At 31.1% G+C, this 27,174-nt stretch overlaps 12 protein-coding genes across 12 annotated transcripts; 8 read left to right on the top strand and 4 right to left on the bottom strand.

Annotated features, from left to right (window-relative positions):
- The first annotated feature begins 163 nt into the window (after positions 1-163).
- BX663DRAFT_522328 (uncharacterized protein) lies at positions 164-2,555 on the top strand. The gene is made up of 3 exons (XM_051529367.1): positions 164-1,458; positions 1,549-1,847; positions 1,871-2,555. The coding sequence occupies exons 1-3, from the start codon at positions 354-356 to the stop codon at positions 2,468-2,470; spliced, it is 2,004 nt and encodes a 667-aa protein (XP_051379096.1). The 5' UTR covers positions 164-353; the 3' UTR covers positions 2,471-2,555.
- A 1,353-nt stretch (positions 2,556-3,908) lies between these two features.
- BX663DRAFT_522323 (Endonuclease/exonuclease/phosphatase) lies at positions 3,909-6,610 on the top strand. The gene is made up of 7 exons (XM_051529366.1): positions 3,909-4,209; positions 4,340-5,024; positions 5,088-5,150; positions 5,224-5,381; positions 5,506-5,615; positions 5,709-6,329; positions 6,426-6,610. Exons 1-7 carry the CDS (start codon positions 4,087-4,089, stop codon positions 6,535-6,537), a joined length of 1,872 nt encoding a protein of 623 aa, XP_051379095.1. The 5' UTR covers positions 3,909-4,086; the 3' UTR covers positions 6,538-6,610.
- Positions 6,611-6,767: 157 nt separating this feature from the next.
- BX663DRAFT_489456 (acyl-CoA dehydrogenase/oxidase) lies at positions 6,768-8,507 on the top strand (the record flags this gene model as incomplete). The annotated part of the gene is made up of 6 exons (XM_051524897.1): positions 6,768-6,838; positions 6,953-7,050; positions 7,126-7,226; positions 7,283-7,405; positions 7,475-7,714; positions 7,962-8,507. The coding sequence occupies 6 exons, from the start codon at positions 6,768-6,770 to the stop codon at positions 8,505-8,507; spliced, it is 1,179 nt and encodes a 392-aa protein (XP_051379094.1).
- Positions 8,508-8,531: 24 nt separating this feature from the next.
- On the bottom strand, positions 8,532-9,799 carry BX663DRAFT_522312 (GTP cyclohydrolase 1 type 2/Nif3; the record flags this gene model as incomplete). Its single annotated transcript, XM_051529365.1, has 5 exons — positions 8,532-8,718; positions 8,808-8,975; positions 9,044-9,220; positions 9,286-9,439; positions 9,707-9,799. 5 exons carry the CDS (start codon positions 9,797-9,799, stop codon positions 8,567-8,569), a joined length of 744 nt encoding a protein of 247 aa, XP_051379093.1. The 3' UTR covers positions 8,532-8,566.
- Positions 9,800-10,067: 268 nt separating this feature from the next.
- Positions 10,068-11,299, top strand: BX663DRAFT_460735 (uncharacterized protein; the record flags this gene model as incomplete). Its single annotated transcript, XM_051523939.1, has 3 exons — positions 10,068-10,508; positions 10,585-11,112; positions 11,152-11,299. Coding segments are annotated over exons 1-3 (1,020 nt in total), but the record flags the coding sequence as incomplete, so codon positions are not given.
- Positions 11,300-12,088: 789 nt separating this feature from the next.
- On the top strand, positions 12,089-14,682 carry BX663DRAFT_522304 (protein-tyrosine phosphatase-like protein). The gene is made up of 6 exons (XM_051529364.1): positions 12,089-12,608; positions 12,677-13,149; positions 13,265-13,406; positions 13,475-13,806; positions 13,892-14,494; positions 14,536-14,682. Exons 1-6 carry the CDS (start codon positions 12,146-12,148, stop codon positions 14,632-14,634), a joined length of 2,112 nt encoding a protein of 703 aa, XP_051379091.1. The 5' UTR covers positions 12,089-12,145; the 3' UTR covers positions 14,635-14,682.
- Positions 14,683-14,844: 162 nt separating this feature from the next.
- BX663DRAFT_555209 (uncharacterized protein) lies at positions 14,845-16,375 on the bottom strand (the record flags this gene model as incomplete). The annotated part of the gene is made up of 3 exons (XM_051531599.1): positions 14,845-15,975; positions 16,042-16,155; positions 16,229-16,375. The coding sequence occupies 3 exons, from the start codon at positions 16,373-16,375 to the stop codon at positions 14,845-14,847; spliced, it is 1,392 nt and encodes a 463-aa protein (XP_051379090.1).
- A 656-nt stretch (positions 16,376-17,031) lies between these two features.
- On the top strand, positions 17,032-18,536 carry BX663DRAFT_522299 (cytochrome b-c1 complex subunit Rieske). Its single transcript, XM_051529363.1, has 4 exons — positions 17,032-17,359; positions 17,441-17,867; positions 17,952-18,076; positions 18,142-18,536. Exons 1-4 carry the CDS (start codon positions 17,149-17,151, stop codon positions 18,177-18,179), a joined length of 801 nt encoding a protein of 266 aa, XP_051379089.1. The 5' UTR covers positions 17,032-17,148; the 3' UTR covers positions 18,180-18,536.
- On the top strand, positions 18,496-20,925 carry BX663DRAFT_522297 (uncharacterized protein). Its single transcript, XM_051529362.1, has 10 exons — positions 18,496-19,218; positions 19,327-19,370; positions 19,397-19,442; positions 19,508-19,759; positions 19,792-20,066; positions 20,098-20,235; positions 20,279-20,431; positions 20,579-20,677; positions 20,712-20,715; positions 20,793-20,925. Exons 1-10 carry the CDS (start codon positions 18,588-18,590, stop codon positions 20,843-20,845), a joined length of 1,695 nt encoding a protein of 564 aa, XP_051379088.1. The 5' UTR covers positions 18,496-18,587; the 3' UTR covers positions 20,846-20,925.
- Positions 20,926-24,029: 3,104 nt separating this feature from the next.
- BX663DRAFT_441839 (uncharacterized protein) lies at positions 24,030-24,230 on the top strand (the record flags this gene model as incomplete). Its single annotated transcript, XM_051523483.1, is given in 2 exon segments — positions 24,030-24,112; positions 24,131-24,230. Coding segments are annotated over 2 exon segments (183 nt in total), but the record flags the coding sequence as incomplete, so codon positions are not given.
- A 1,052-nt stretch (positions 24,231-25,282) lies between these two features.
- Positions 25,283-25,780, bottom strand: BX663DRAFT_412146 (uncharacterized protein; the record flags this gene model as incomplete). Its single annotated transcript, XM_051522303.1, has 1 exon — positions 25,283-25,780. A coding segment is annotated over one exon (498 nt), but the record flags the coding sequence as incomplete, so codon positions are not given.
- On the bottom strand, positions 25,781-26,215 carry BX663DRAFT_411826 (uncharacterized protein; the record flags this gene model as incomplete). The annotated part of the gene is made up of 1 exon (XM_051522299.1): positions 25,781-26,215. A coding segment is annotated over one exon (435 nt), but the record flags the coding sequence as incomplete, so codon positions are not given.
- Between the last annotated feature and the right edge of the window lie 959 nt (positions 26,216-27,174).

Genomic DNA, 27,174 nt, shown 5'->3' with positions numbered 1-27,174 from the left:
AATTGAATATAAACTCTTCTGGTTACTTTTTAGTATTTATACACACCGTAGATATATTTTATATACACACACATACATATATATATATATATATATATATGTCTATATATATATGTAATTTTTTTTTTTCATTCTCTTTTCTTTTCTTTTTTTCTCTTTTCTTTTTTTTTTATATATCTGTTTTTTTATATTAGAATTGAATAGATTCCTCTTCACTAATTATTTGGATATATTATCTCTATTCATTCCATATTCTATACCTTTTAAACGAAAAAAATAAAAGAACAAGAAAACAAAAATTTATATATTTATATATACACACATATATACCTTATTCTATATATACAGAGAAAATGAATCCTTCTTCTGAAACAATATTAAACCAAAATACAGAGAATCAAAATATGAATCTCGAAAATCATCACTCATATGTAAGAAAGAGAACAAGAGCTACAGCTGAACAACTTGCAGTACTTGAAGATACATTTGCAGTCAATGTGAGTCCAAATAGTAAACTTAGAAAGCAACTCGCTGAACAATTGAATATGAGTGAAAGATCAATTCAAATTTGGTTCCAAAATAGACGCGCCAAAGTGAAACACATGCAAAAGAGAGCACAGATGCAAATGCAACAAGCTGCTATGAGAGCTCAATTATATCATTATCATCAACAACAACAACAACAACAACAACAATATAGTATGATGTCGGCTTATGGACCTCCTGCTCCTCCTCCTCCTCCTCCTATGCTTCCTTTACAACCTTCTCTTTATTCACCACATCATCCTCAACAACCTACACCTCAACAGCCCTTTTATTTCTCTCCTGCTTATCTTCGTCGAATTCCACCTTTACCTCGTGCTCAAAGTGTGGATGCAGTCGCGTATTATGGTAGTCCATCGGCCGATATCTCAGCTCGTTCCTCTTTTCCAACTACTGTACCTGAACCCTTTATGCCTCACGAAAGTCTTACACCTTCACCTCCTCATCTGAATCAGTCCTATTCCATCTCGAATGGTGCCCCTGGTACTTGGTCTGTACCACCACCTAACTATCATCTCTTTGACAACGCTTCTTCTCCTATTAAACTTTCAAGACAGAGTATGCCACCTTATAATCCATTATCACATACATTCATGGATGACGTGATGACTCCATCTGAATTTACTTCTTCACATCCTAATACCGAGAATTCTAATTCAAAGCAAATCTTATCCGAAGATTTCCCTGATTTCGTACACGGTCAAATCTCTCCTTCTCCTAGTCCTAATCACGATGATAATCCTCATTCTGCTTCTTATTTTTCTCCTACAAAGGATGATTCCCTTTCAAATTTAAATGTTAAATCAACAGAGGAGGAAGGTATGAAAGGTAGCGATGATTCATTTGATGATAAAAAAGTATCAGAAGACCCAACTGCTGCACTAACAGAAACAGATATGTGGATCTCTTCTCCAAGTATGTATTGTATTGTATTTTATTTTATTTAATTTATTCATCTATTTATATAATACTTATATATACATGTTTATATTTATACATATATAGATATCGAATCTCGTTCGGCTGAATCTATTGTAGATAATGTAACATCTTCATCTTCTATTCCTACTGTTGAAAATAAACCTTCTGAAGAAGAGCCTACTGTAAATCCATCCAACTTAATAATGACCACGACGACTACAGATAATTCTCCTACACTAGAAAATGAAGACATAACTCAAGAACAACACTTGAATGCGACAACACTCACCATTGGTACATGGCATCGACTTAAACTTCAATCTTCAGATTTAATTTGTCTCTATAAATTTGAACAAAGGACTTTATATGGTATATCGCAGAAGGTGGAAGTCGTTTTAAAGTAGAGGTGCCCATCTCGAATATCGTTAGTATCGAATTCACGCCATCCTCCTTGGCGGCGACTGGTGTTGGTGAGGCTATAACCTCTGATATTCATTTCTATATTACCCAACCTCCCCTCTTTTATATGGAAACTAGAAAAGAAAAGGATGAAAAAGAATGGATTCAATGCAGTGATTTTACAGAGAACAAACAAGCTTCAAGGTATCTTCGTCATACCTTGAAGGGTCCACAATTAAAGCAAGACTTGATACAATTAATGAATAAACGGGAAGAATTACGCAAGTTGATTCGTTTTTTGGATGAACAAACAACTACTGCAGCAACAGCAACAACAGCAGCATCCGCCTCAGCAACAACAGTGACACCACTTTTACCATCACAACAACAACAAGCAACAATGATTGTTCCTTCTGCTGCTGCCGCTGCTACTACTACCACTACTACTAATACTATCTCTACTACAACTAATTATTATCCTTATTATTATTATCCTTCAGGCTTAAATGTCACTACACCCATGTCACTTTCATTAAATGGTAATCCTTCTTCTATCATGGCTAATACTGAACAACCACCAGTACCATGTGGAGGATTTTATTCTTAAATAATTGTTATTTTTATATATGTATTCACTTTTTTTTTCTTTCTTCCTTAAAATAATAAACTGTAACTCATTATTATTATTATTATTGTTGTTGTTATTTCTCAAATAAAATAAAAAAAAAAGCTATGTGGCTTTTTTTTATTATTGATAGATCATATTTTCTTTCTTCTAAAATAATCATAAAATCCACCTTTCCGTTGCTGTAAATGATTTTATTGACAGATAAGGTTAAAATTCATTTAGACATTGGTTTCATATTTCGTAAGTTCAAAAAGAAAAAAAAAAAAAAAAAAGACATTGAAATGGAGCTATTATTGAAAAAAAAAAAAAAAAAAAAAAAAAAAAAGAAAAAACCATTCACAAGAGGTTATTATTATTGAAGAGTCTGTTTTATATAAACTACTCGATGTCAAAAAAAAAAAAAAAAAAGTCAATGAATATCTATTCATATTTGTTACTGATAAAGAAGATCTTTTTTTTTTATTTATTTATTTAAATATGTATCTTAAAAATAAACTTTGTTGAGAAACATCCTCTTGAAATTAGAAGCTGCAGTAGCTGCAGCAGCTGCAGCAGCCCTGTCTATTTTTTTTTTTTTTTTTTTTTTTTTTTTCGTTTTATACATGTGTATGTATAATAATGCCCTATACTATTACTAATGCCGCTAATAATAATGATAATAATAAAATTAACATTATTGTTCGTGTCTCTCTTATCCATACTATAGATAGAGATGTGCATTAGTAAGTTGGTGACTTTCTTAGTAAAATCTGCTTCTTTTAGTACAATTTGCCTTAACAAAAAAAAAAAAAAGTTCATACTTTTATCGTCTTGTTGGTCATGATTGAGCTCCCTTTTTTGTTTTTTTTTCACTATTGATATTATAATGCTTTATAATAATAATAATAATAAAATGTTTTTTTTTCTTTCTTTACTATTTCCACTTCCTAATTATGCTTTATACACATATTTACACCTTCCATCCCTTTGTTTTTTTTTCTAACTTTTCATCAATTCGTTCTTTATTATGTTGAATTTAATCATGCTTGACATTAAACTGAAGATCTTAATCCTAGTCTTTCTTTACAACGACAACAAAAGAAAATTATTTACATTGTTCAATAGAGATCTTTTATATATATCTATATGTATATAGATAAGTGTTGTTTGTATTTTATTTATAGCGAAAAAGAATTCTAAATTCTGAAAAGATTATGAAAATTTCTTCTTTCCTTATGAATAATGTTTTTTTTTTGTTAAAATGAGAAGAGAATATTAATTGGTATTAAATGCTATGTATACATATATATATATATATATATATATAGCTTGTTATATATCTTTAACCATGTATGCTAAATAGTTTACACTAGTAAAGCAATTTCTTGCATACAACTTGTGAAAATAAAAAAAAAAAAAAAAAAAAAAAAAACTTCAGGTCATTTTTTTGTTCAAAAATAAAGTCACGATGTACGTGTGTGTGTGTGTGTGTGTGTGTGTCTCTGACAATTATCTGCTGTTATTGTACGTTGAGTAGAGTGAATACTATTTCCTGCTGATTATTAGTACCGATATACAACTTTTTTTTTCCTTACCAACTATTATAAATACATATTATGTTATTTGATAAAGAAGATGAGAATGGTTCATTAAACAATAACTATTATAATCATACTTTACATCCAATGTATACTAATGGACCTACACCTTTTAATACCTCACCTGCATCGTCACCATCTGTTGGTAACTATGCAATGTCATTGTATGGAACTAACAATACCACTACCCATGGTAATTAATAATAATAATAATAATAATAATAATAACAATAACAATAATCGATACCCCACCCATTTACAACAACAACAGCAACAGCAACAACAACAACAATCTTTATCTAATGACTTGACCGTTGCTATTGCTCCATCTTCGACCACAGCTACTCCTCATCTAGCTCGACAATTAAGCTATGCTCAGATTTCTCGACAATCTTCATCACCTCACCATCATGCTCGTGCAGCAGCAGCTATGGCACGTAATACACCTGTTTCCTCTACCATTACCATTACGGATCCTAATGATCCTAACCGACCTGTTGCTACTAGAGGAGGGGGACAACATCATCTTATAAAGGGAACAGAAGAAGAAGAAGAAGAGGTAGAACATGTTTGGACCTCACTTGACCTGGGCGGGATGGGATTGAAGAATATTTCAAGTGCACTTTATACCTATCGTTTCCTCACTTGCCTCTATCTCAACCATAATAATTTAACCTATCTGATGCCTGAACTCTCTCAATTAACACAACTCAAGACCCTGGATGTCTCTGGCAACAACCTCACCCTCCTTCCACCTGAACTTGGACTTTTATATAATCTAAGGGAATTGCTCTTATTTGATAATCGGATCGTGACGTTACCTCATGAACTAGGTAACTTGTATCAATTAGAGACACTTGGATTAGAAGGCAATCCACTTCAAGCTGACTTGAAGACGATTTTAATCAAGGATGGAACTCAAGCTTTGATTCTATCACTTCGAGAAAATGCACCTGGTAAGTGAAAAGAAAGAAAGAAAGAAAGAGAGCATATCATCTAATTATTATTATTATTACTAGTTGGTATACCTCCTCCTCATAGAGAATGGTTATTAATAGAAGGAGATACGTTAGAAGATCCAGGTTAGGGAAATCTGATGATAACACACATTCACTTACTTACTTACTTACTTACTCATGCTGTATATAATAATAGATAAATTTACTGTCTTGTGTTACAATATTCTTTGCCAGAAATATGCAACAGCTCAAGCTTATGGTTACACACCATCATGGGCATTAAATTGGAATTATCGTAAAGAATTACTCGTATCCGAAATATTGAGTTACAACGCTGATGTCATTTGTCTTCAGGTAATTAGGAGAAAGAAGAAAGAAATGATAACAATAAAAAAAAAAAAAACCTATTATTATAATCTCTACTCTAGGAAATGGAAATGGGACAATATGAAGACTTTTTTAAGGAACATTTTAAAAGATGGGAGACTACGAGAGTGTGTTCTATCCAAAGACGAGAGCAAAGATTATGGTATCTGAAAGTGAAAGACGTGTAGTAGATGGATGTGCCACATTTTACAAGACAACAAAGTAAGTGAAGACTATAGTGTGTTTAAACAAAAAAAAAAAAGGGAATATACGAAAAGCATCTTTTTCTTTTTTTACATGTAAATATACATTCAGGTTTCGTTTAATTGAAAAGGAATTGATTGAATATAATCAAAAGGCACTTCAAAGACCAGACTTTAAAAAGGCACCGGATATTTATAATCGAGTCATGAATAAGGACAATATTGCTGTATTTACATTATTGGAAGATAAAGAAAGCAAAAAACGTATGATTGTAGCCAATTCACATATTCATTGGGATCCCTCAGATTCAGACGTCAAACTCGTTCAAGTAGGTATCCTTTTGGATGAACTACAGACGTTTACACACAAATATACGACAACGACACATACATTATTACCTACTGTTATTTGCGGAGATTTTAATTCTTCTACTGAATCAGGCGTTTATGAATTCTTTAGTAAAGGATCTATTCAACAAGATCATCAAGATTTTGGAAATTATTCATATGGCAAATATACCACAGAGGGGCTCTCTCATCCCTTTCAACTCAAGAGTGCATATAGTCACATAGGTGAATTACCTTTTACAAATTATACGCCTGGATTTAAAGGCGTTTTAGATTATATTTGGTATACAACCTATACATTAGATACTATTTCATTATTAGCTTCTATTGATCAAGATTATATCAGTAAAGTAGTTGGTTTCCCTAATCCTCACTTTCCTTCAGAGTAAGTATTGTGTGTGTGTGTGTTTATCAATTAGAATATCACTCTACTCACACCCTACTTTTATGTTTTTTTTTCTTTTAACCCCCCCTTTTATAGTCATATTCCTATTATGGTAGAATTAAAGTTTAAAACACAACAGAAAAAAGAAAGCATGAAAGCGACAACAGATTTCAGTTCAAAGATACTAAGGAACAATAGATTAAAATAACATCAAATAAACTTACCAAAAAAAAAAAAGAAAAGTGTGTACAACGATTTATTTAAGTCAAAAAAAAAAAAAGACAGCTTGTGTGTGTGAGAAAAGGGCTTTAAAAAATTATCCCTGATTTCTTCTTATCGTGGGAAAGGTCTTGATCTTGTATTTGTGTGTATATAAAAATAGTCTTTTTATTATTATTATTATTTGTTTCTTTTTTTTTTTCCTTCTTTTATCTTATCATGTTTAAGCTTACTCAACGTCTTGTTCGTTCTCCAACTGCTACTCATCTTATCCGTCAAGCTACTAAGCGGTAAATAGAGTCATGTATAAATATATCTATCTATCTATCTATCTATGTATATATATATATATTTATTTATTTATGATTTATACTTGAAAAATAAATACGCGATCTATCTATTAGTAATTATGCTGCTTTAACTTTTTCTGTTCCTACTGCACATGAAGCTCCTACTTCTTTACAATCCTTTACTGAAGAAGAATTGATGCTTAAGGATACTGGTATATATATATATATTTAGATAAAGAGCGAGAGTGTGTGTATATGTATGTCTTATTGATTTATTTATTTTATAGTTGCAAGATTTGCTCGTGAAGTAGTTCAACCTAAAGTTCGTGATATGGATGAAGCTGAAGTGATGGATAAAGATATCATTCAATCTATGTTTGACAATGGTGTAAAGTATATTATAATTTTTCTTAAAAAAAATCGAGTTAATAGATATTATATTAGTTAATGGGTCTTGAGACACCTAGTGAATATGGTGGCGCAGAATGTTCATTTACAGCTGCTATTTTAACTGTTGAAGAACTTGCTAAAATTGATCCTTCTATTAGTGCTTTATGTGATATTCATGTAAGTGTTGTTGTTGTTAAAGTTAAAAGTAATAGGGAAGGTGTAGCTGATACTGATAGTTATCATTAGAACACATTAACCAATACAGTCATTCGTAAATGGGCCTCTCCTGAACTCAAAGAAAAATACTTGACTCGTCTTGCTACTGATACTGTAGGTAGTTTCTGTATCTCTGAGGCAGGTGCTGGTTCTGATGCCTTTGCTCTTCAAACACGTGCTGAAGATAAAGGTGATCATTATGTATTAAATGGTGGAAAGATGTGGATTAGTAACTCTGCTGAAGCTGGTATCTTTGTTATCTTTGCTAATGTGTAAATGAAAAAAAAAAAAAAAAAAAAAAGTTGGGAGTCAGACTTGATCATCTTATTCTTTCATTTCTTTCTTTAAATGATAGTGATCCTTCAAAAGGTTATAAGGGTATTACAGCTTTTATCGTTGAAAAGGAATGGGGAGTTGAGATTGCAAGAAGGAAAAGAAGGTAAGTCGTGTTTATATTAACCATATACATGATAAATAAATTCTAAAACCAGCTACTTTTCTCTCTTTCTTTCAATAGCTCGGTATTCGATCTTCTTCTACATGTGTCTTAAACTTTGATGATGTCAAGATCCCTAAAGAAAATGTCCTTGGTAAAGTTGGAGAAGGATATAAGTACGCGATTGATTCGTTAAATGAAGGAAGAATTGGTATTGCTGCACAAATGATTGGTTGTGCTCAAGGCGCCTATGATATTGCTTTACCTTATATGATGGAACGTAAACAATTTGGTCAAGCCATCGGTTCCTTCCAAGCCATGCAACATCAATTTGCTGAAGTCGCGGTTCAAATTGAAGCTGCTAAACTCTTGACTTATAATGCAGCACGTTTAAAGGAAGAAGGTAAACCGTTTGTGATGGAAGCTGCTATGGCTAAATGGCTTGCTGCTAAGGTGGCTGAAAAGGCAAGTTCTTATGCCGTTGAATGGATGGGTGGTAATGGCTTTGTACGTGAAACGGGTGTTGAAAAATTCTATCGTGATGCTAAAATTGGTTCCATTTATGAGGGCACAAATAATATTCAACTCCAAACCATTGCTAAAATTATTAGTTCAAAATATAAATAAATAATAAAAATAATAGAAATAAATAAAAAAAATAAAAAAAAGGGGATTTATTTATTTATTTATTTAAATAATCTCAAGAGGATTTTATCTGTTTTAGAAACAATCACTTCTATTGATTCACCTTCTGTTGTCTTTTCATTCTTTAATTGTTCTTCTAAAGCAGGTTTTAATACAGCTGACAGATAGCCACGTTCAGTATTTGAATGTTCACCTAAAATAATCATTCAGTTTGTTTCAAGTAAAAAAAAAAAAAAAAAAAAAAAAAAAAAAAGCTCTGTATAAAATAACTATTCTTCTTACATAAAATAACACTTGTATTTTGTGCTAAAGCAGCTAATACATCATGATGTCCCATTTCACCTGTAAAATAAAGATCAGCTTTAACTGGTCCAAGAACAGAAGAACCTGAGCCGGCACAAATAGCTACTGTCTTGATTAATCTTTCCTTTTCAAGTGTGGCTAAACGTACTATAAATATAGGGAAATATGAATATAATACAGCTTTTATTCTATGACACACATATTATATACTTTACAGTAGGGTAAACCAATTAATTTTTTGACGCGCTCTACTATAGTCATTAATTGTGTGGGTTCATCAAAAGTAAATAAACGACCTGAACCTGAATCTTCTTGACCTTCAGGGGGGTCTAGAGCGGGTGTGATGGGTTTACAGTGACCTTTACCAAGACCACTTGCTAACCAATCATTGACTAAATAATATGTAAATCACATGTCTCTCTCTCTCTTATACTATTCAATAGACTAACTTCTATACCTCCATTAACACAATTGTCACATGCTGTATGAGGAGAATAAATTCCAACACCACGTGCAATAGCTTTCAAGACAATATCTTGTTTAACATCGTCTAAAGTTAATCGTTTCATAGCCCTAAAAATAGGTGGATGATAGGACACGATGGTACCAATCTAACATACAGGAGGTATTAGATGAGTATTTACATTATATAATATTAATGTATATTTTATAATAATAATAATAAAAAAAAAAAAAACCTTGGGATCAGCAAGTGCTTTCTTCCAAAACTTGAGGAGTTAAATCAATGGTTAATAAAACTTAATTTTGCTTGGTGAAGGAAAAGGAGGCTCTAGATTTATATACATGTATATATAAAAGAAATTATAGATTTGAATCGATCAATTTTTTTTTTTTTTTTTTTTTTTTGGTGAATTTACCAACCAAGACACCAACATTATCCAAGAAGTTTCTGCAAGCTCCAAAGGAGCAATAGTTCTCATACAGCGTGTAACTTTTGATAAAAGTGACATATAAACAGGTTTACTGGTTAAAAAAAAAGAAAGAAAGAGAAAGGTAGAGAGAGAGAGTGTGTGTGTGTGTGAAAAAAAAAAAAAAAAATTCAAATATAAAAATGCTGAAATTGAATTTTCTCTAATAAAGCATAATAGCATCGAACCTGTTTATTAGTTTCTATGGTGAATCATAGAACAAGATATTTCCAAGATATGTGATTTATTTAGGATAAAAAGGAGGTAATAATCAAATATAGTACTTGATTATTCATCCATTATAGACCGTCTATATATAAAGAGAACGTTGAGTCAAGAAAATATATATTCATATACACATATTCTTTTTATATATATATATATATATATCCGTTTTAACAAATAAAATGAAAGACGTTATTGTGATTACAAAAGTGGATACTTTACTTGGTTATGCTCTTGCTTATCGTTTCCTTGAAGAATGGAATCGTAAAAAGTTAACAAGTCATATCGCTACTGAATTTCGATTGCTATGTCAAAACCGAGAAGGTCTAGAAGAATTAGAAATATTAGGAGGAAAGATTATTGAAATAAAGGATGAAAAAGATGAAAACGAGCTTCGTCCGATTCTAAGACAAGTGGCCTTTCTTATGTATCTTCCTAGTGATCACGAAGAACGTTTAAAGATTGGAGAAATGGTGTTTCGTTGTGCTAAAGAAGAAGGTGTTCAATATGTGTCCATGTTTTCATTGTAAAGTATCACGAAAAAAAGAAGAAAAAAAATTTTTTTTTTTGAATCTATACTAAATCTATCTTTTTATATATAGTATTGGCTTGGATCATCTTTCAGATCTTGACGAAAAAAGTAATCCATTTCCAAACTTGAAACAATACTATATGCTTGAACAAATGATGCCTAAATACTTTAATAAAGATTGTTACTGTATCTTTCGTTCTACTTTATGGCATCAATTCTTTTATTATTATGGTCCAATGATAGAAGATGAAAACAAAATCAAGTTATCTGTGAATAAGGATAGTAAATGGGGGTCAATTAATTTAATGGATCTTGTTGATGCTGTCTATTATCTTTCTTCTTCCCCTTATAAGAAAGATACGACGAATTCTCAATTTGGACAGAATTGTATCCAAGAATTAAGAAAAAAGAACAAGACCCTATTCCAATTTACCCCTAATGATAAAACAACCACAGCGGATCGACTCGCTAAAGCCATTAGTGAAGGTTTACACGCCAAAGAAGACATTCGATATGAAAAGGTCAAGTCAGAAGAGATAATCGACTATTTAAAACGTATTCAAAGGGATAATCGTTTTCGACATAGACCTGCTTCAGAGTCAATCCTCTTACGTCGTTCTGATCATCCCAAAGAAAGATCTTATACTTTCCCCTTAGGAAAATATTTGAATGATAACGTAATCCATTACTTGATTGAATATTGGAAGTTTGCTGATGAAGGCTATACTGATATCATTACTGATGATTTAAATGAATCTCTTGATAGAGATCCGGAAACAATGAAAGGCTCTTTAAAAATAACCGAGATCAATTTCAACGTCTTCGTTCAATATAAACATACCATGTATAAACATTATATATGATAAATTATAATAATTGACATTTAATGTATAATTACGTAATTTTAGTACTTGTTAATAAATAACTTGTGGTCTATAAGCGATATATTTATATACTCAACATTAGATTATTATTGGATCAACTATTACATAATTTGATAAATTTATTTTTTTTTTTTAAGTTCTGCATTAAATAAACAAACCATGATCTGTAATATAATGAAATTGTCGATGGTCAATCTCAGCTGCCATACCCTTTATAGTAAATTCCTATTTTTTTTGTAGCCCAGACTCCTCGGGTGTTTCCAAATTTGTAACAAATGACGCTATATTACTTGGATAAAGACAAGTGAAAATCTCATTATTTTGGTCTAAAAAAAAAAAAAAAAAAAATAAAAAATAAAAATAAAAAAAATAAAAATAAAAAAAAAAAAAATACATTTATTAACTTTTTAGATAAATTCGGATTTATTATTATTGTTATTTCTTTTTCTCTTTTTTCTTTCTTTCTATTTTATTATTATTATTATTATTAACAATAAATTTTTGACATTAAGAAAAATGAGTATTACATTTGAATCGCCTACAAGATATTTAAGTGATAATGATTCGAATACATCAGCACATAATTCACCTTTTATTAATAATACAATAACATCAACGAATAACAATGGATTCCCAATTGCAGCAACAGCATCAGCAACAGCAGCAACAACATCAGCAACAGCAACAGCAACAGCAAATAGTAACACAATAAATACAGCAGCAAGTGAAGCTATTTCTCGAGAATTTATGAATGCACTTCAAACTCGTCAACTTCATACTTCTTCTACAGGCTGGTCTAAAAAGACATTACCTCCATCTTTTAGACTTTATCAATATATTCTCGAGGATTTAGCTCCTATAGAGAGTGATGCAGTCAATGAACTCTTGAAATCATCATTAAAATTATTGATCATTGATGTTAGATCATTTTCTTATTATTCAAAGTGTCGAATTCGTACTGCAATTAATATTTCTATTCCTTCTGTCTTGTTAAAACGACCTTCTTACACATTAGAAAAAATAGCGGAGTCTATTGTTTCAAGAGAGGCCGCTGATCGGTTCATGCAATTTCATAAGACTGCTACCCATATTATCTTTTATGATCATGCTTCTTCAAAACCTAGTGATTCTGGTAACTCTGCAACTGCTATTTTGTTGGGATCAAAATTACGACAAGCTGGCTACAAGGGTCCATTAAATTACTTGCAAGGTAATTGAAATCAATATTATATATATATATATATATCGTATTAAATAGGCTACAAAATAATATTATAGGTGGATTAGATACTTTTAGTCATTTATATACTGAGCAATGTGAATCTGCCCCTTTAGAATCAGAACGAAGTAAAAGGATCAAGTCAAATGAACTCGTTCCATCAAATAAAATCATGGCTCTTCCTCTTCCTCTTCCTCCTCCTACACATATCGTATTGCCTACATCGAATAAAACTACTGTCGTTAATCCATTCTTTACTAATATTCGTCAAAATTTGGAATTATCTCATGGTCCATTACAAGAACGTTTTCATATTCGATTACCTCCAGGTCTTCATCATAAAGACGGTGTCATTAAAAATAATCATCATCATCATCCAACTATCAATAGTAGTAGTCCTCCCTGTTATCATCCAAGGTATGGTTTGGCTGGTAGTACTGTAGATGCTCAAGGTAACTTTATTTTACCTATTTGGTTAAGAGAAATGATAAAGCTTGATAATGGTCCAAAAAAGTTAGCTGAAATGTACGAGGTAAAAAAAAAAAAAAAAAAAAAAAAAAAAAAAATAAAATAAATAAATAAATGTAAAAGTTTGAATATTTAATGTATCACTAACATGTATGACATCATGGTATTCTATTATATAGAAGTTGGAACGTATAGAGCAAACTCGGCTGTCAACTATCATGAAATATCATACTCAGCATAATGATCGACCCTTCCCTTTTAGTATAGCTTCAAGTATGGAAAAAGGTGCATTAAATCGATATACAAATATTTGGCCATACGGTATGACAAATAATAATAATAATAATATCACCTATTTTTATATTTATATAACTTGCACGCATGTATAGAATATTCAAGAGTTAAATTAAAAAATAATAAGGATGACTACATTAATGCCAATCGTATACAATTTGCTAGCATTAAACAAGATATTCGATCTTCCACTCCTAGTAGAAATAATAGTAAACAAGAACTTGAACTTGAACAAAAGGGGCTCTTAAGTGAGACCTCTGTTTATACCATGAATAATTCAGCAACAGCAACAGATTTAATTTGTCAACGTCCTTACATCTCTACTCAGGGACCGTTACCTACTACTTATAATGACTTTTGGCGAATGGTTTGGGATGAAAACTCATCCGTCATCGTCATGCTAACTCAAGAAATGGAAATGAATAAGGTAATGAATAATAATAATAATAAAATGAAATAAAAATAATGAATCATCATCATCATCATCTTGATTCACATTTCTATCATTGTAGATCAAATGTCATCGCTATTGGCCATCTACTCTGGGTATACCACAAACGTATGGTTCATTAACAGTGACTCTCTTATCTGAATCAAAACAAGCGGTTCATAATCTAAATGACAAACGAGTTCATGAAGATGAATGTATCATCATTCGAAAGTTAAGTCTGTCATCATCATCATTAACCAGAGAAATCACACAGCTTCAATATATGGGATGGACCGATTTTGGTACACCAGATAGACCTTTAGGTCTCCTTCAAGTCGTTCATTTAGCAGATAAAGCACATGAAACGGAGGGACCCATGATTGTTCATTGTTCTGCAGGTTGCGGTCGTTCAGGCACCTTTTGTGTGATTGATACGATGATTCAACGACTCTGGCATGAACGAGACATTTTCACAAATCAGACCTCCATGCATGACTTGATCTGGGAGACGGTCTGTCGCTTTAGAGAGCAACGAATGAGTATGGTTCAAACGCATCGTCAATTTGTCTTTTGTTATGAGGCTATCCTCTGGTGGTTACTCGGTCATGGTTATTTGCCCAAGGAAGAACAAAACAGGACAGCAGGAGGGTCTCCAGGTCCTGATAATAGTAGTAGTAATAATAGAGTTATTAAACCATTAAGTCGAAGTGTTTCTCCAATCATAAGAGCCCGCTCATGGTAGCAGGTAGTCATCATACTACTGATGATGAACAGGGCTCCTCTTCTGTTGGAAGTATGTTAGATGATTTTAAAGAATTATTGTAAATAATAAATATCATATAAATATGTATGTATACACACACATATATATATAAATCATAACTATATATTTATTAATATAAAATAAAGGATTAATTTGTTTATATATATATGAAACAGAAAAACACACACACACATAAAGGGAAAAGGAATCTATACACAAAGCAAGTAAAAGAAAATATACAAATTAATTTTAAAAACGAGGAGCAACGATATTTAATCGAGTAACTCGTCTCTTTGGCACTTTTTTATGTCGAAAGGAAGAGGTATTGTTAAGGGATTTCTATAGGGTAAACTACGGAAAGTAAAGTGTGAGATAGTGTCAGTTAAAGGAGATAAGGTATAATTCACTGTAGTTAATTGTGATAATTGTCGCACCATTCGATTTTCAAATGGTTTCAAAATAACTGTCTTTTCTTCTTCTGTGAAAAAATAATCAGTATCATTATTGTCTTGAGTATGAAAAGAGAACGATGTAAATTCCGAAATTTCTTCTTCTGCTATTGATGTTTCTTCATAATAACAAGGTGCCTCTAGTTGACTTATGCTGTCTTCTTGTGATGGTATAGAAACTGTATAGCCTAATTGAGGTGTTATAAACTGTCGATTATGTGTAAATAAATTAGCCACAGTTATTGGTGCTGTTGGCTTTTTATTCAATTCAGGATGATAATAACATAGATTATCTGTTGAAAAATCAGTTATTGTAGGAGTCATGATAGTAGAACTTGAGGATAAATAATCATCCATAAAATGAGTATCATAGCCATCATCTGTCATTAAACTTGGTGTATATAAACTACTTGTTTGACTAAAATCTAATTCTGGTAAACTAAGATCATTATGACTAGAAAATGTATTTGATCTAACTCGCATAAAAGACGATGATGAAACTGAAAAGGCACGACGTAAACAAGGTTCTGATAAACAGATAGAAGAAGGTCTCTCTTCTTGCTGTTGCAATAATTTTAATTGACGTTCTTCTTGCTCTTTCTTTCTCTTCTTTTCTTCTTCTAATTGAATATATTTTAAACTCAAGTTATGAATCATGACTGGTAAATCTTCTTGTAGCATATTCCTTAATTGTGCTTCAATTTGTCGTTGTAAAAAGTCACGCAGGATTGAGATAGAATCAAATGTAGAACTGATACGAATACTTTCAAGTGGATCATTTTTAAATACAAGTGTCACTCCTTTTGTCTTTGAAACAACCAATACCACAATACCTCGTAATTTAAGATCACTAATACGAAGGACCATAGGAACTACGAGTGGTTGATCAGCGGCCAATACGCTTGGCCTAGAATGGCGTGGTAGTTCAGATGTTTTTGCATGCATTGGATTTGCCTAGAGAGGAAAAGGATAAATTATGAGTCATGTTATGAAGATAAAAAAAAAATAAAGTCACTTTACTTGAACTTTTGTTTTTATCTCTATATAGGCATCACCAGCATATTTTAACTTGAAAATACCTCTGAATTTGTCATTCACAAGTTCTCCAATTTCTAATATTTCTAATTCTGGAGGCTAATAAAAACATTCATTAAGAGAGAACAAAAAAAAATTTTTTTCTTCATATATTTTTACAAAGATAATTTACCTTTGTGCCCATATGTAATTCTTTTACTGTAATATGATCAACAATTACAGAAGGTTTATTTCCTTTGTTCATGGCCGTTTCTAATTGTGATTTTGCTTCTTTATAAAATTCATTGTCAAATTCAGGCCAATTAAATCGGAATGCCATTGTTCTATTTCTTTTATTCTGTTATATGAGGCAGTTATATTATTTACAAGTAAAGCAGAGAGAGAGAGAAAAAAAACAAAAAAAAAAACACTATTCTACAAAAAGAAAAAAAAAATTAAAAAAAGGAAAGATTTGCGGGGGTAGTAACCAGACTTAGACTTTTTTTTTCTTTCTTTTTCGTCTGTAGTACAGGCTCCCTGAGTGCTTAGAATGAAATTTGAAAAAAAAAAAAAAAAAAAAAAAAAAAAAAAAAAAAAAAAAAAGCTTGTTATGTACTATTCCGTTATGGGCAGCTTCATGAGTTTTATTAGTTATTCAATCATTTTACTTTTAAAGTATTAGGCTAAACTTGTTATTATTATTAGTCACAAATTTCTTCTCCTTACTAAAAGCCCCGAAGAATCAATCACCTCATTAATAAAAGAAAATGGATGCTAAAATTTTCTTGCCGTTTTAGAAAATATTATGACTCAATTTTACTACTTGAAATGTCAAAGTATTTTAAATAGCTCGAATATGATGTGGGTAAAAATATCGAAATAATTTAATTTCCGCGTAGAATATACGTCATCAGTTCGGATATTGATTTTCACTCGTAAAAAATAATAATAAAAATAATAATAATAAAAAATATCGAGGGTGGGGCTGAAGGGAGGGGTAAAGTTATTGTACTGCCTATATACATTACTCTTGAAGCCCCGCATTTTATTCTTTTTTTTTGTTTTTTTTTAACTTATTATCTCCCCACTCTTATTTATTATATAATAACGAACATGGCCTCATTGTCACGTTCATTCGCATCTGCCATTGCTAACCGTTCTTATACAAATGTTCCTGCCTCTGCAACTGCATTGAAACGAGTTTTTAGCCTTTCTTCCAGCAAAGAAGATGAGCAACAAGAAGTTCACAACAGTCAACCCTTGTTCAGTACACCTATTAAGCATCGATCTGCTGGCGGTTTAGTTAATAGATCAACTGTTAATGGTATCTTATTATAAAAACGTATTATGCCATTGAAAAAAAAAAACAAACTAAGTTTTATAATTTATATATATATATATATAGTTGGAACTATTAATGATTTCCAATTACGTCGTAACCATACTACTTCCATTCCCGACTTCTCCAAATATAAAAAGGACAAGACAAGTGGAGAAGCTAGCCGTAACTTTTCATACATGATGATTGGTGCTACTGGCTTAATTTCTGCTGCTGGTGCACAAGCAACTGTATCTGATTTTTTGGCCAACATGTCTGCTTCTGCTGATGTCTTGGCCTTGGCTAAGGTCGAAGTTGATTTGGCCTCGATCCCTGAGGGAAAGAATGTGACGATTAAATGGAGAGGAAAGCCTGTTTTTATTCGTCATCGTACTCAATCTGAAATTTCTGAGGCTAATGAAGTTAACATTCAAGAACTGCGTGATCCTCAACAAGATGTTGAAAGAGTAAAGGATCCTGAATGGCTTGTTATGTTGGGTGTCTGTACCCATTTGTAAGTAAAGAGGAAGAAGAAGAGAGGAAAAAAAACAAAGAGATAGAGAGAGAGAATAGAAACTAAACTTACATTATATATTAGGGGTTGTGTACCTATTGGTGAAGCTGGTGATTATGGTGGATGGTACTGTCCTTGTCATGGTTCTCACTATGATATCTCTGGTCGTATTCGTAAGGGTCCTGCTCCACTCAACCTTGAAATTCCCGGTAAGTTTTATAATTAGTGATATTTGAATACTTGTAACTTAGTTTTTTTTTGTGTAATAAATTAGAATATAACTTCTCGGACAATAAGCTTATTATTGGTTAGATCTATTTATATTAAAGAAAATAAATTGGTTTTTGATTTGTTTATAATATATTATGTAATATTTAATAATAAGACATAGTATACATGTATTATTATTAAGTTGGTTATCAATAGCATACAGACGCATTATAATATCTAAAAGAAGGTCAGAACAGGGTTAGTTGTTGTGCGGAGATTCAAATTATAGTTTTAATTTATGGTTTCAAATGAAATTTCCCCTTCCTCCTTTTAATTCTTTTTATATATGTTTATATTGTATTAAATCTATTAATTACTACTATTCTTTCCTTTCATTATATATTATTAACACGTATACACATACATACATACATACATACATACATACATACATACATATCGTCATTGTAGTATTATATTAACATTTAAAAAGAGATCAAAAAAAAAATAATGGACACATTGTCTATTCAGTCATTTCCAACTCATGTACTTTTTAAACAATCTATTGTCATCATACATTATATATCTATGGTTATTGCATTTCTCGGCTGTCATCCTTTATTATTAACACAACAACTACGAAGACAGAAGATATACATTCAAAGTATCTTTATATTATTTGCTTTGATCGGATTTATTTCTGGATTTTTCATTATCACTTTGCGGCAACTACAAAAAGGCATCTTTATGATTGTCTTTGTTTCATTATTCTTTCTTGTATTCACTCAAATACTAGTTTCAATCTATCGATTTAAACGACGGATAATTTATTTTAAAAAAAATATACCAAAATGGGTTGATTTAGCATTGGCATGGCTTATTTTGTTGGCAGCCGTAAGTTATCTAAGTTATACTGCTCTTTTATTTACAGAGAGTTGCCCGAGTGATAGTCATGACGACAGCAGCTATCATCCAGCCTCATGTATCATGCCAGTTACTATGGGAACAGGTTTCCTTGTCTATGGAACCCTCATCTTACTACATCTGCTTTCTATTATCCATATACCGCGTCCTTCTACTCCAGAATATTATGAAGGCATCATTATCACCTTCTGGGGATTTATTAGTTTATTTTTGGCTGGTATATATATATATATTTGATCCTCATTCTTGACAATGATATGCTTACTTATTCTATTTTATATTTAGATACACCTATTATAGGATCGGAATGGCGGGCAATCTTTAGGTCTATTATGGTTTACAGGTGGTGTGTTTTCAATTAGTTTAAGTGTACAAACATGGATTCCAGCTCTTAGAGAAAGAACATAATAAATGCCTTTATTATATGTTTAACAGGCAGAGGTAGTCATATTTTTAGAAACTTATACATATATTGATATATATATATATTTTGTCTGCTATAATAGCTATTGTTAGAGGATTAACTCAAACAGATGATCCTTACTGCAGAAGTACACACTATGTTAGGTTATTTATTCATTATCGGAGCCATAGCTCGCTTATTCAAATTATATTTCGTAAATCACCAGCTGATAATTTACCCCATCGAATGTTTCAACCACATACAGATACAACTAATTTAATAGATGATGATGACGATGACAATGATAACACACTTTTATCAACACCAAGTCATTATCAAAGAAATGTAGACACAAGTTTATTTTCGCATCCATTACACTTGTTACAGGATTATTAGCATCTCTTTTATCGATTTGTGGAGGAATTTTATTGATGGGATCCAATGTGGGTTGGATTCGTTATATGCGATTTTATATTAAAGATCCGTCAACTTATGTCAATTTGATATTAGCAGCTGCATTTCTATGGTCTACTTATGTATTCTTACTCTGTACAATATATAAAAAGTTTAAAAGTAAGAAATGCAATTCATCATATGAATATATTGAGCTCAATAATAGTGAAGAGAGACAGCAGCACAGCAACATCAACAACAACAACAATGTCATCATCATCATTATCATCTTATTTCGAGGATGTTGAAAGGAAATCTTCTTCAGTAGACAGTATACCATCATTATCGTCTACTACTACTACTAATAATAATCATCATCCAATCACTTTATCTCCCACATTATTACCATCATCATCCAATACCTTACCATCTACAACAGTAACAATGCCATTATTTGAACAGCGATGATAATAATATGGAGAAAACAATCCGTCCATCAGAATATCGTGCTAAACGACGTTCGCTTCTCTTAACCCAGAATTCTACTGTGAATCATAATAATAATAGTAATAGTAATAGTAGTAATATTAATAATAAAAGAGTGAGACGACTATCGAATAATTATGGAGTAGGAGTATATTGCCTGATGATTGTGTGATATCACCAACAAGTAAACAATCATTCTATTACGCTGCTGCTGCTGTTGATAATAATAGACGTTCATGGAGGTCTTCTATGACGACTACTACAGGATCATTCTCTGTAGGTTTTTATTCAGAAGAAAACGAAGAAGAAGAAGAAGAAGGAAAGAAATGTATCCTCTATATCAGAGCAAAGGTCTTCTCCTTGTACATCTTCTCAGTTAGAACAATATAATATGGTGATAATGATAATGAAATAACATCTTATATGAGGAAGGTCAGTTGTGTTATAAAACAAAAAGTGGGAAACGAAAGGAAGAACAACTAACATCTCGTTATTCTAATATACTGAAGAAGAAGATTTTTATGTTAGTAGTAGTGGTTATCTTCAGGAGAAGCAAAGATGACCAAAATAAACAAACCAAAAAAAAAAGGATAAACACATACACAACACATACACATATATAAATAAATATGTATATACCACTCTTTTTATTTATTTATTTATTTTTTTTTTTAATCAATTATTATGCTTCTTGTTGTTGGTTTTAAACCTGTAATTTATGTCTGCGCTTTATTTTCCCCAATTAAAATAAAATTTCACATTCATAATAAGAAGCGAAACAAGATTGATTTAATGGATAAAATATATAAATACAACTATAAGATTCCATTTTGTTTATTTTTTTTAATCTTTTTTTTTTCTTTATATTTTTTTTTAATCTTTATATTATCTTATCTGATATGCAAATTCAAGTTTTATACAGACTCTTTAAGTTCGGATGATTCATTTGAGTGGAGCAGTGATTCTGTTCCAAAGACAAAGAGAAAAATAACAAGAAAAAGTAAACATATAAACATATTTTACTTCAATCGTATATTTCTAATAGAAGTTACTTTATTTTATACAGCAAAGACAATAAAAAAAAACCTACTTCAGCGGGTATTTAATTAACAAAAAACAAACAAAAATTAAAACCGAATTGCCCGATCTGTGATTTAAACTGAGCTTTTTTTTTTTTTTTTTCATAGCTTCTACCATTAAAAAACCAAAGAAACCTGGACGAAAGCCTATGGTGGAATCTTCTGATGTATGAGTATAATATCATCTTTTCAATATCTGAAACTTAACTTTTTTTTTTTTTTTTTTTTTTTTTTTTTTGTATAGGAGTTACCACTGACCCTAAATTAAAAAGAAAAGCACAGAACCGTGCAGCCCAAGAGCTTTTAGAGAACGTAAAAACAATTTGTAAATGAATTGCAGGCACAAATACAGAATTAAAGGCAGCTAAGGAAAAGCGTGAAAAGGAACTTTCAAGAGAGAATGCTCGTTTGAAAAAGGAAAATGAAAGATTAAAGGAAGAAAATTATATTCTGAAGGATGCAAAGTTTACATTTGAATTCCTCATAAAACGTTAGGGAATGACGTAAGAAGGAAATGTTTAAAACAGAGGAAGAGTTACAAGTAACGACGAATACAATGAATATACAACCTGTTATTCATGATGAGCAAGTGAACATAATATCACAAGAGGATATTTCTGAGTTATCATCCTCACCTTTATCTGAAGCTACTACCACTTTCTCTGTATCTGATACATGTGCTAATAATAACGATTGTTGTTGTCATTTTTCAGAGAGCTTGAGTTCAGCTATGTTTGACTCTGAATCCTCAAATACAGATTGCCTCACTTCAAACGCTGTAACAACAACAACGACAAACAACAACAACAACAACAGCAGCAGCAGCAGCAGCAACAGTAGCAACAACATCAACAATACCTAATTTTACTTTTGCAAGCCAAACACCCACATCTGACCTATTCCATGGCAAAGATAATAATTTATTCTTAACAGATTATCAGTTACCTTTATTAAATACAGCACCAATCGCCATGGATAATAGCTTTTCAATGATAAATGATTCATCATTTTCAGCATATTTGGAACAGATGGTTTGTTAGATACTACTATAATAACGTCTTGAACCCTTTCATACTACTGCCGACTTGGATCCATTATTTTCTGAGCAAATGCAAGCTCTCTTTGAACAACATCGTAATAGCAATGACCCCTTTTTGAAATGTGCACCGAGAATGAAAAACCATGTAAAAAAAAAGTGATTCATGTCTTAAAAAATGCTAAAGGGGCCAATCGACGAGTTTATCAAGTGAATCAAGACGTCAAGAGTTATTGCCCAAATATTGACTTGGATCAATTATGTGATGATTTAAAAAAAAAATTCGTTTGATTCAAACCATATTTTAACGGATGAAGATGTTTGATTTATATATTGAATGTATTCAACGTCGAGTCTAAAATTATATCATTATAACCCTTCTTCCCCCACTCCTCTCCTCTTCTCTCCTCTCACTTATACTTTCCCTTTTACTACTCTAATACTATTTATCATTATACATTTAGTTGCTTTGTTTGTCTTTATTTTTTATTTACTACTTATTATTTTATTTTATTTTATACATCTTAATTCAAATTAAATAAAAAATGAAAAAATAAAAAAAAAATAAAAAATCAGATAAGATGGTTTTTTAGATATTATAAAATGAAACACAAGACGATCATTTTTTTTATTTTATAATTACAGAATTTGATAGACAGCTACCAGCAGAAAGCTGAACTTGTAACCTGAGACAATTTGGAAATTCTTTTAGCGAAATGAATTTGAGGTTGAAATTCGTTGTTCTTTTTTTTTTTTTTTTTAAGATATTTTACCAACAGATAAATAATTTGATAAACAGAGTCTTATTCCTAATTATAATGACCTCTTAAATAATTTGTCGGCTCTATCTTTTTCTCTTTTAAGATAAGATAAGAGGTGAATATTATAGGAGTTTTTTTTTTTTTTTTTTTTTTTTTTCTTTAGCAGTTTCACCTTGTTCTTCATTCCCTTCCTTTCTTTTATTATTATCCATGTTCTTCAATTCTATTTTATTCTTCCATTAGCCAGACCGTTGTTATTATATTAATATTATGTTATGACAAGCTTTTACACTCGAAAAGAGCATTTTTTTTAGGTGTATTGATCTATAAAAATGATAACATTATACATTTGTTATTGTTCCTAATTTCAAAATTTAAAAGAAAAAAAAATATTTCCCCTCAATATTTTCTTACTAGCAAAATGATGAGTTTCTGTAGAATATAAATCAGAATAAATACATTTTATTGTATAAGAATAAAGTTTTTTTTTTTTTTTTTTTTTTTTTATCCGAATGTGTAACTCCTTAATCGAGATGACTACTATGTTATATAAAATATTTTATTTTTGATATTGAAGGCTTTCTTCTATACAGTGTTTCGCGTTTGGAAATACAAAAAAAATTAGAAGGTAAAAGTAAATCGGATAAAAGGTTACTGAAAATCGGGCTTTCTGATTTGCCTTTTTTTTCTGGGACTGATCACAGCACAAACAATGAATATATATCTCGATAAGATTAAAATCGACCAATTAGACGTTATTATTCAGTACAAACAGAATGATCAGATGAAACAAATCTGACGTATTTATTGTGTCAAAAAACTGAAGTAACAAGCATGTCAGTCCCAATATTCATTAAAATATAAAATTGTGTAGATCAGAAATTCATGTCAAGACTAATTCAACATCACACCTACGTATTTGATCGTTATATAATATATTGCCCGTTGCGCTAGTTATCGTAGTGAAAGAGTTTTTTTTTTTTTTTTTTTTTTTTAAATATTAATTTTGAACAGCAATTTGATATAAATAGCAATCGCACACATTTGTTGGAAATTAACTGTAAATACTAGACCAAATCTTGTATTTTATCTCATCTAACTTCTATCAAAGAGCACATGAAAGAAAAAAAAAATCCAATGAATCCACTTGTGGTACTAGCGTATTATATGACAAGCCGATCACAGCGTCTTGAGTCTCTGGTTTATAATACGATTAAATTATGGGTTTATTATTATTTTAATTTAAATTTTTTGGCAATGAGCATGAAGTAACGAAATAAATGCGCAATATTGCCAGAGCCAGTTATAGAGGGAAATAAGAATAAAAACCTTCCTAAAGGACAAGAAGGAAAAAAAAAAAGAGCATTATTTTGGAATTAAGAGAAAATATAAGGAGGAAAAAGCAAAAAAAAAGTGAGAAGAAACAATTTAAATACAAATAAGACCAAAGTGACCAGGAAGACACACACTATTACTTGGATAACCAATTTAACAGCTTGAGACCAGGATCGACAGGATCAGGAAGAAATTCATTACGGAAGTAGTAATCAAGTTCATGTATGGTTTATAATACGATTAAGAATTATTTTATTTATAACAAAAATTTAAACAACCCATGTGAGCACATAATACTGGCAGTATTGGATTGCCCGGATCAGTTCGAGAAAGGAAAAAAGTGTACTAAAAAACCTTTTGATAGGCAAAAGGGTAAAAAAGAAAGAGAAGGGAAGAGGAAAAGCAAGATATATCAATAGATACTAGATTCAGAATTACATAGCCAGTTTACAAGTTTTGTACCAAGGGTAGGGTATGTTTATAATACAGTGCTTTGGGTTTGGAAATAGGATTTTGGGAAAATAATAATAGACATTTTTGTTTGGCCAATATAAATGTTTGAGCTCAATAGAATTTTTGCAAGACTAGTAGAAATTTTTGATCATCAATAGAGAGATAATTGATTTTTATTATAATTCAGGAAAACTCAACAACGCAGCAAGAGTTTCTTCCTTTGGAACAGCTGTTAAACCAGAATTTTCCTTTTTCATTTCCATATCAACACGTTCTTCTTCTTTCAGGCATAAAAATAACGTAGCAATTAGTTCAAACATTTTTACCCAGTTAAAACGGTCACTCCAGTTTGTAGGGATAACTGCAGATCTCAATTCAACAAACTTCCATAATCGGTCTTCTTTCAAGTTCATTTTGGAGAGAGTGACTGTATCTTTGATTACTTGAACACCAAAAGTTGATTTTTTCAAGGCTGTTTTGAATCGGCTATTCTTAAAATGACGAAGGATGTAACAAAGTGCACCATTGCATTCGACTAAGAGCTTTAAGGTGTCTTCAAGAGTATGACTAATATTCTCTTGTAGTAAACCACTGGAAGATTCAATAAACAGAACTTCGGAGTTATTGGCTTTTCCAAGACCATCAGCATATTTCGCATCTGTACTTCTTGATTCATAATCAACTTCAGAGATTTGTGCGTATTTTTGAGTTTGAACTAGCTTTTCACACCACGAGAAATCAAGCATACCGGTTTCTTTAGATAGGTATTTAAACATGGGTATGACATATTCAACAAATGGAGTTCTCTCATGGTTGCTGTTGAGGACCATTGGCTGTTTACAATTACAATGAAAGTCTGTTAAAGTGTATGATATAATATTGGCAAGATATTTAGTGTTGGTATCTATTGACTTGTGAATCAAATGGCTCCAAATTCTACATGGGAATTCAGTAAAGTCATAGTTCAGGACGTCATCCAGAAAATCCAGGATATTATTGATTTTTGACAATGATTTGTTTTCCTCCTGCATTTTACAGTTTTCCTTAAATTCCTTCATTGTATCTGTATCCTTATAGTTATCATCATTCTCGAGAGACTCGATCCCTAAAGAACATAAATCAGCTATGGTTTTTCTATCTACTTTTTGAATTTTGGGTTTGTGCGGTGTTGATAAGCATGATAATGTTGAATTTAAAATAAATCTTTTTTGGTTCTTTTCCATAATTATGCATTTTGCACTAGGTTCGTGTAATTCATATTGAGTACTTGATAAACTTGTTTTGTGTGAACTACGTGATGTAGCTTGCTCACTTTGTCTGGCATTGGAGATATCAATTAATACTTCTGACCTATACTGTTTGATAGAAGTGTGTGTCATGTCTACACCTAAAAGTTCGGCTTCTTGCGCTGTTCTCTTCTTTGCTTTTTTTATCTTGATGTTATTTAAATACTCTTCATTCTCTTTTAAAACAGTATTCGCTTTTAGAATTAATTTCTTTTGAAAAGGTTTTTTGGAACAGTATTTATAAACTTCTTTGAGATATTCCTTGGTAACTTGATTTAAATCAATATCATTTTTGTGTCTAGTGGCTAGCGAATATAACCCTTGAATCAAGTTATTGTAAAAGTGCTTAAGATCAAGTTCAGAAAGAGTTTTGACAGGGATTGTATTAACGTGTTCCAATGGGTCACAGATTTTACCTATGGGACCGTTAAGAATATAGGGCTCAAACTCTAGCTCATGTCTTATCGCCTCTGGTATCACATAATTTCTTGAAATGGTACGCGGTAGTTTTGGCTTGGTCATTGTTCAAGGTTTATTAATTAAAAAATAGAAATCCAAAGACGCAACAAGCTCTCAAAAAAAAAAAAAAAAAAAAAAAAGTATGTACCTGAATGCTATAGTTCTAAGCGATCATTAAATAAAACATATGACGTAGTAGGGTAACACTGCAAATAATTGCAAATATCACCATACATTCCCCTTGGTAGAAGTACTAAAATTCCCCATGTGAAAGTACTACTTTTACCACAACTTTTTGGAAAATGAACTTTTTATAATTATTTTTACACCATTCGAAATTGCTCAATTTCCTCATTTTAAAACTATTTTTTTTTTGTTAGATTTGGTCAAGAATTCATGGAGATATTAACGTTTAAAGTTCTTTTTGTTTATTTTGTACATTACATTCCACAATTTTTGGTAAATTTTTTGCACGATAATTT

This window comes from Cokeromyces recurvatus (genome assembly GCF_025118155.1).
Source record: "Cokeromyces recurvatus strain NRRL 2243 chromosome Unknown BX663scaffold_33, whole genome shotgun sequence".
Classification (NCBI taxonomy): domain Eukaryota; kingdom Fungi; phylum Mucoromycota; class Mucoromycetes; order Mucorales; family Mucoraceae; genus Cokeromyces; species Cokeromyces recurvatus.
The sequence above is the reverse complement of the archived record's forward strand: the minus strand, read 5'-3'. Positions and strand labels throughout refer to the sequence as shown.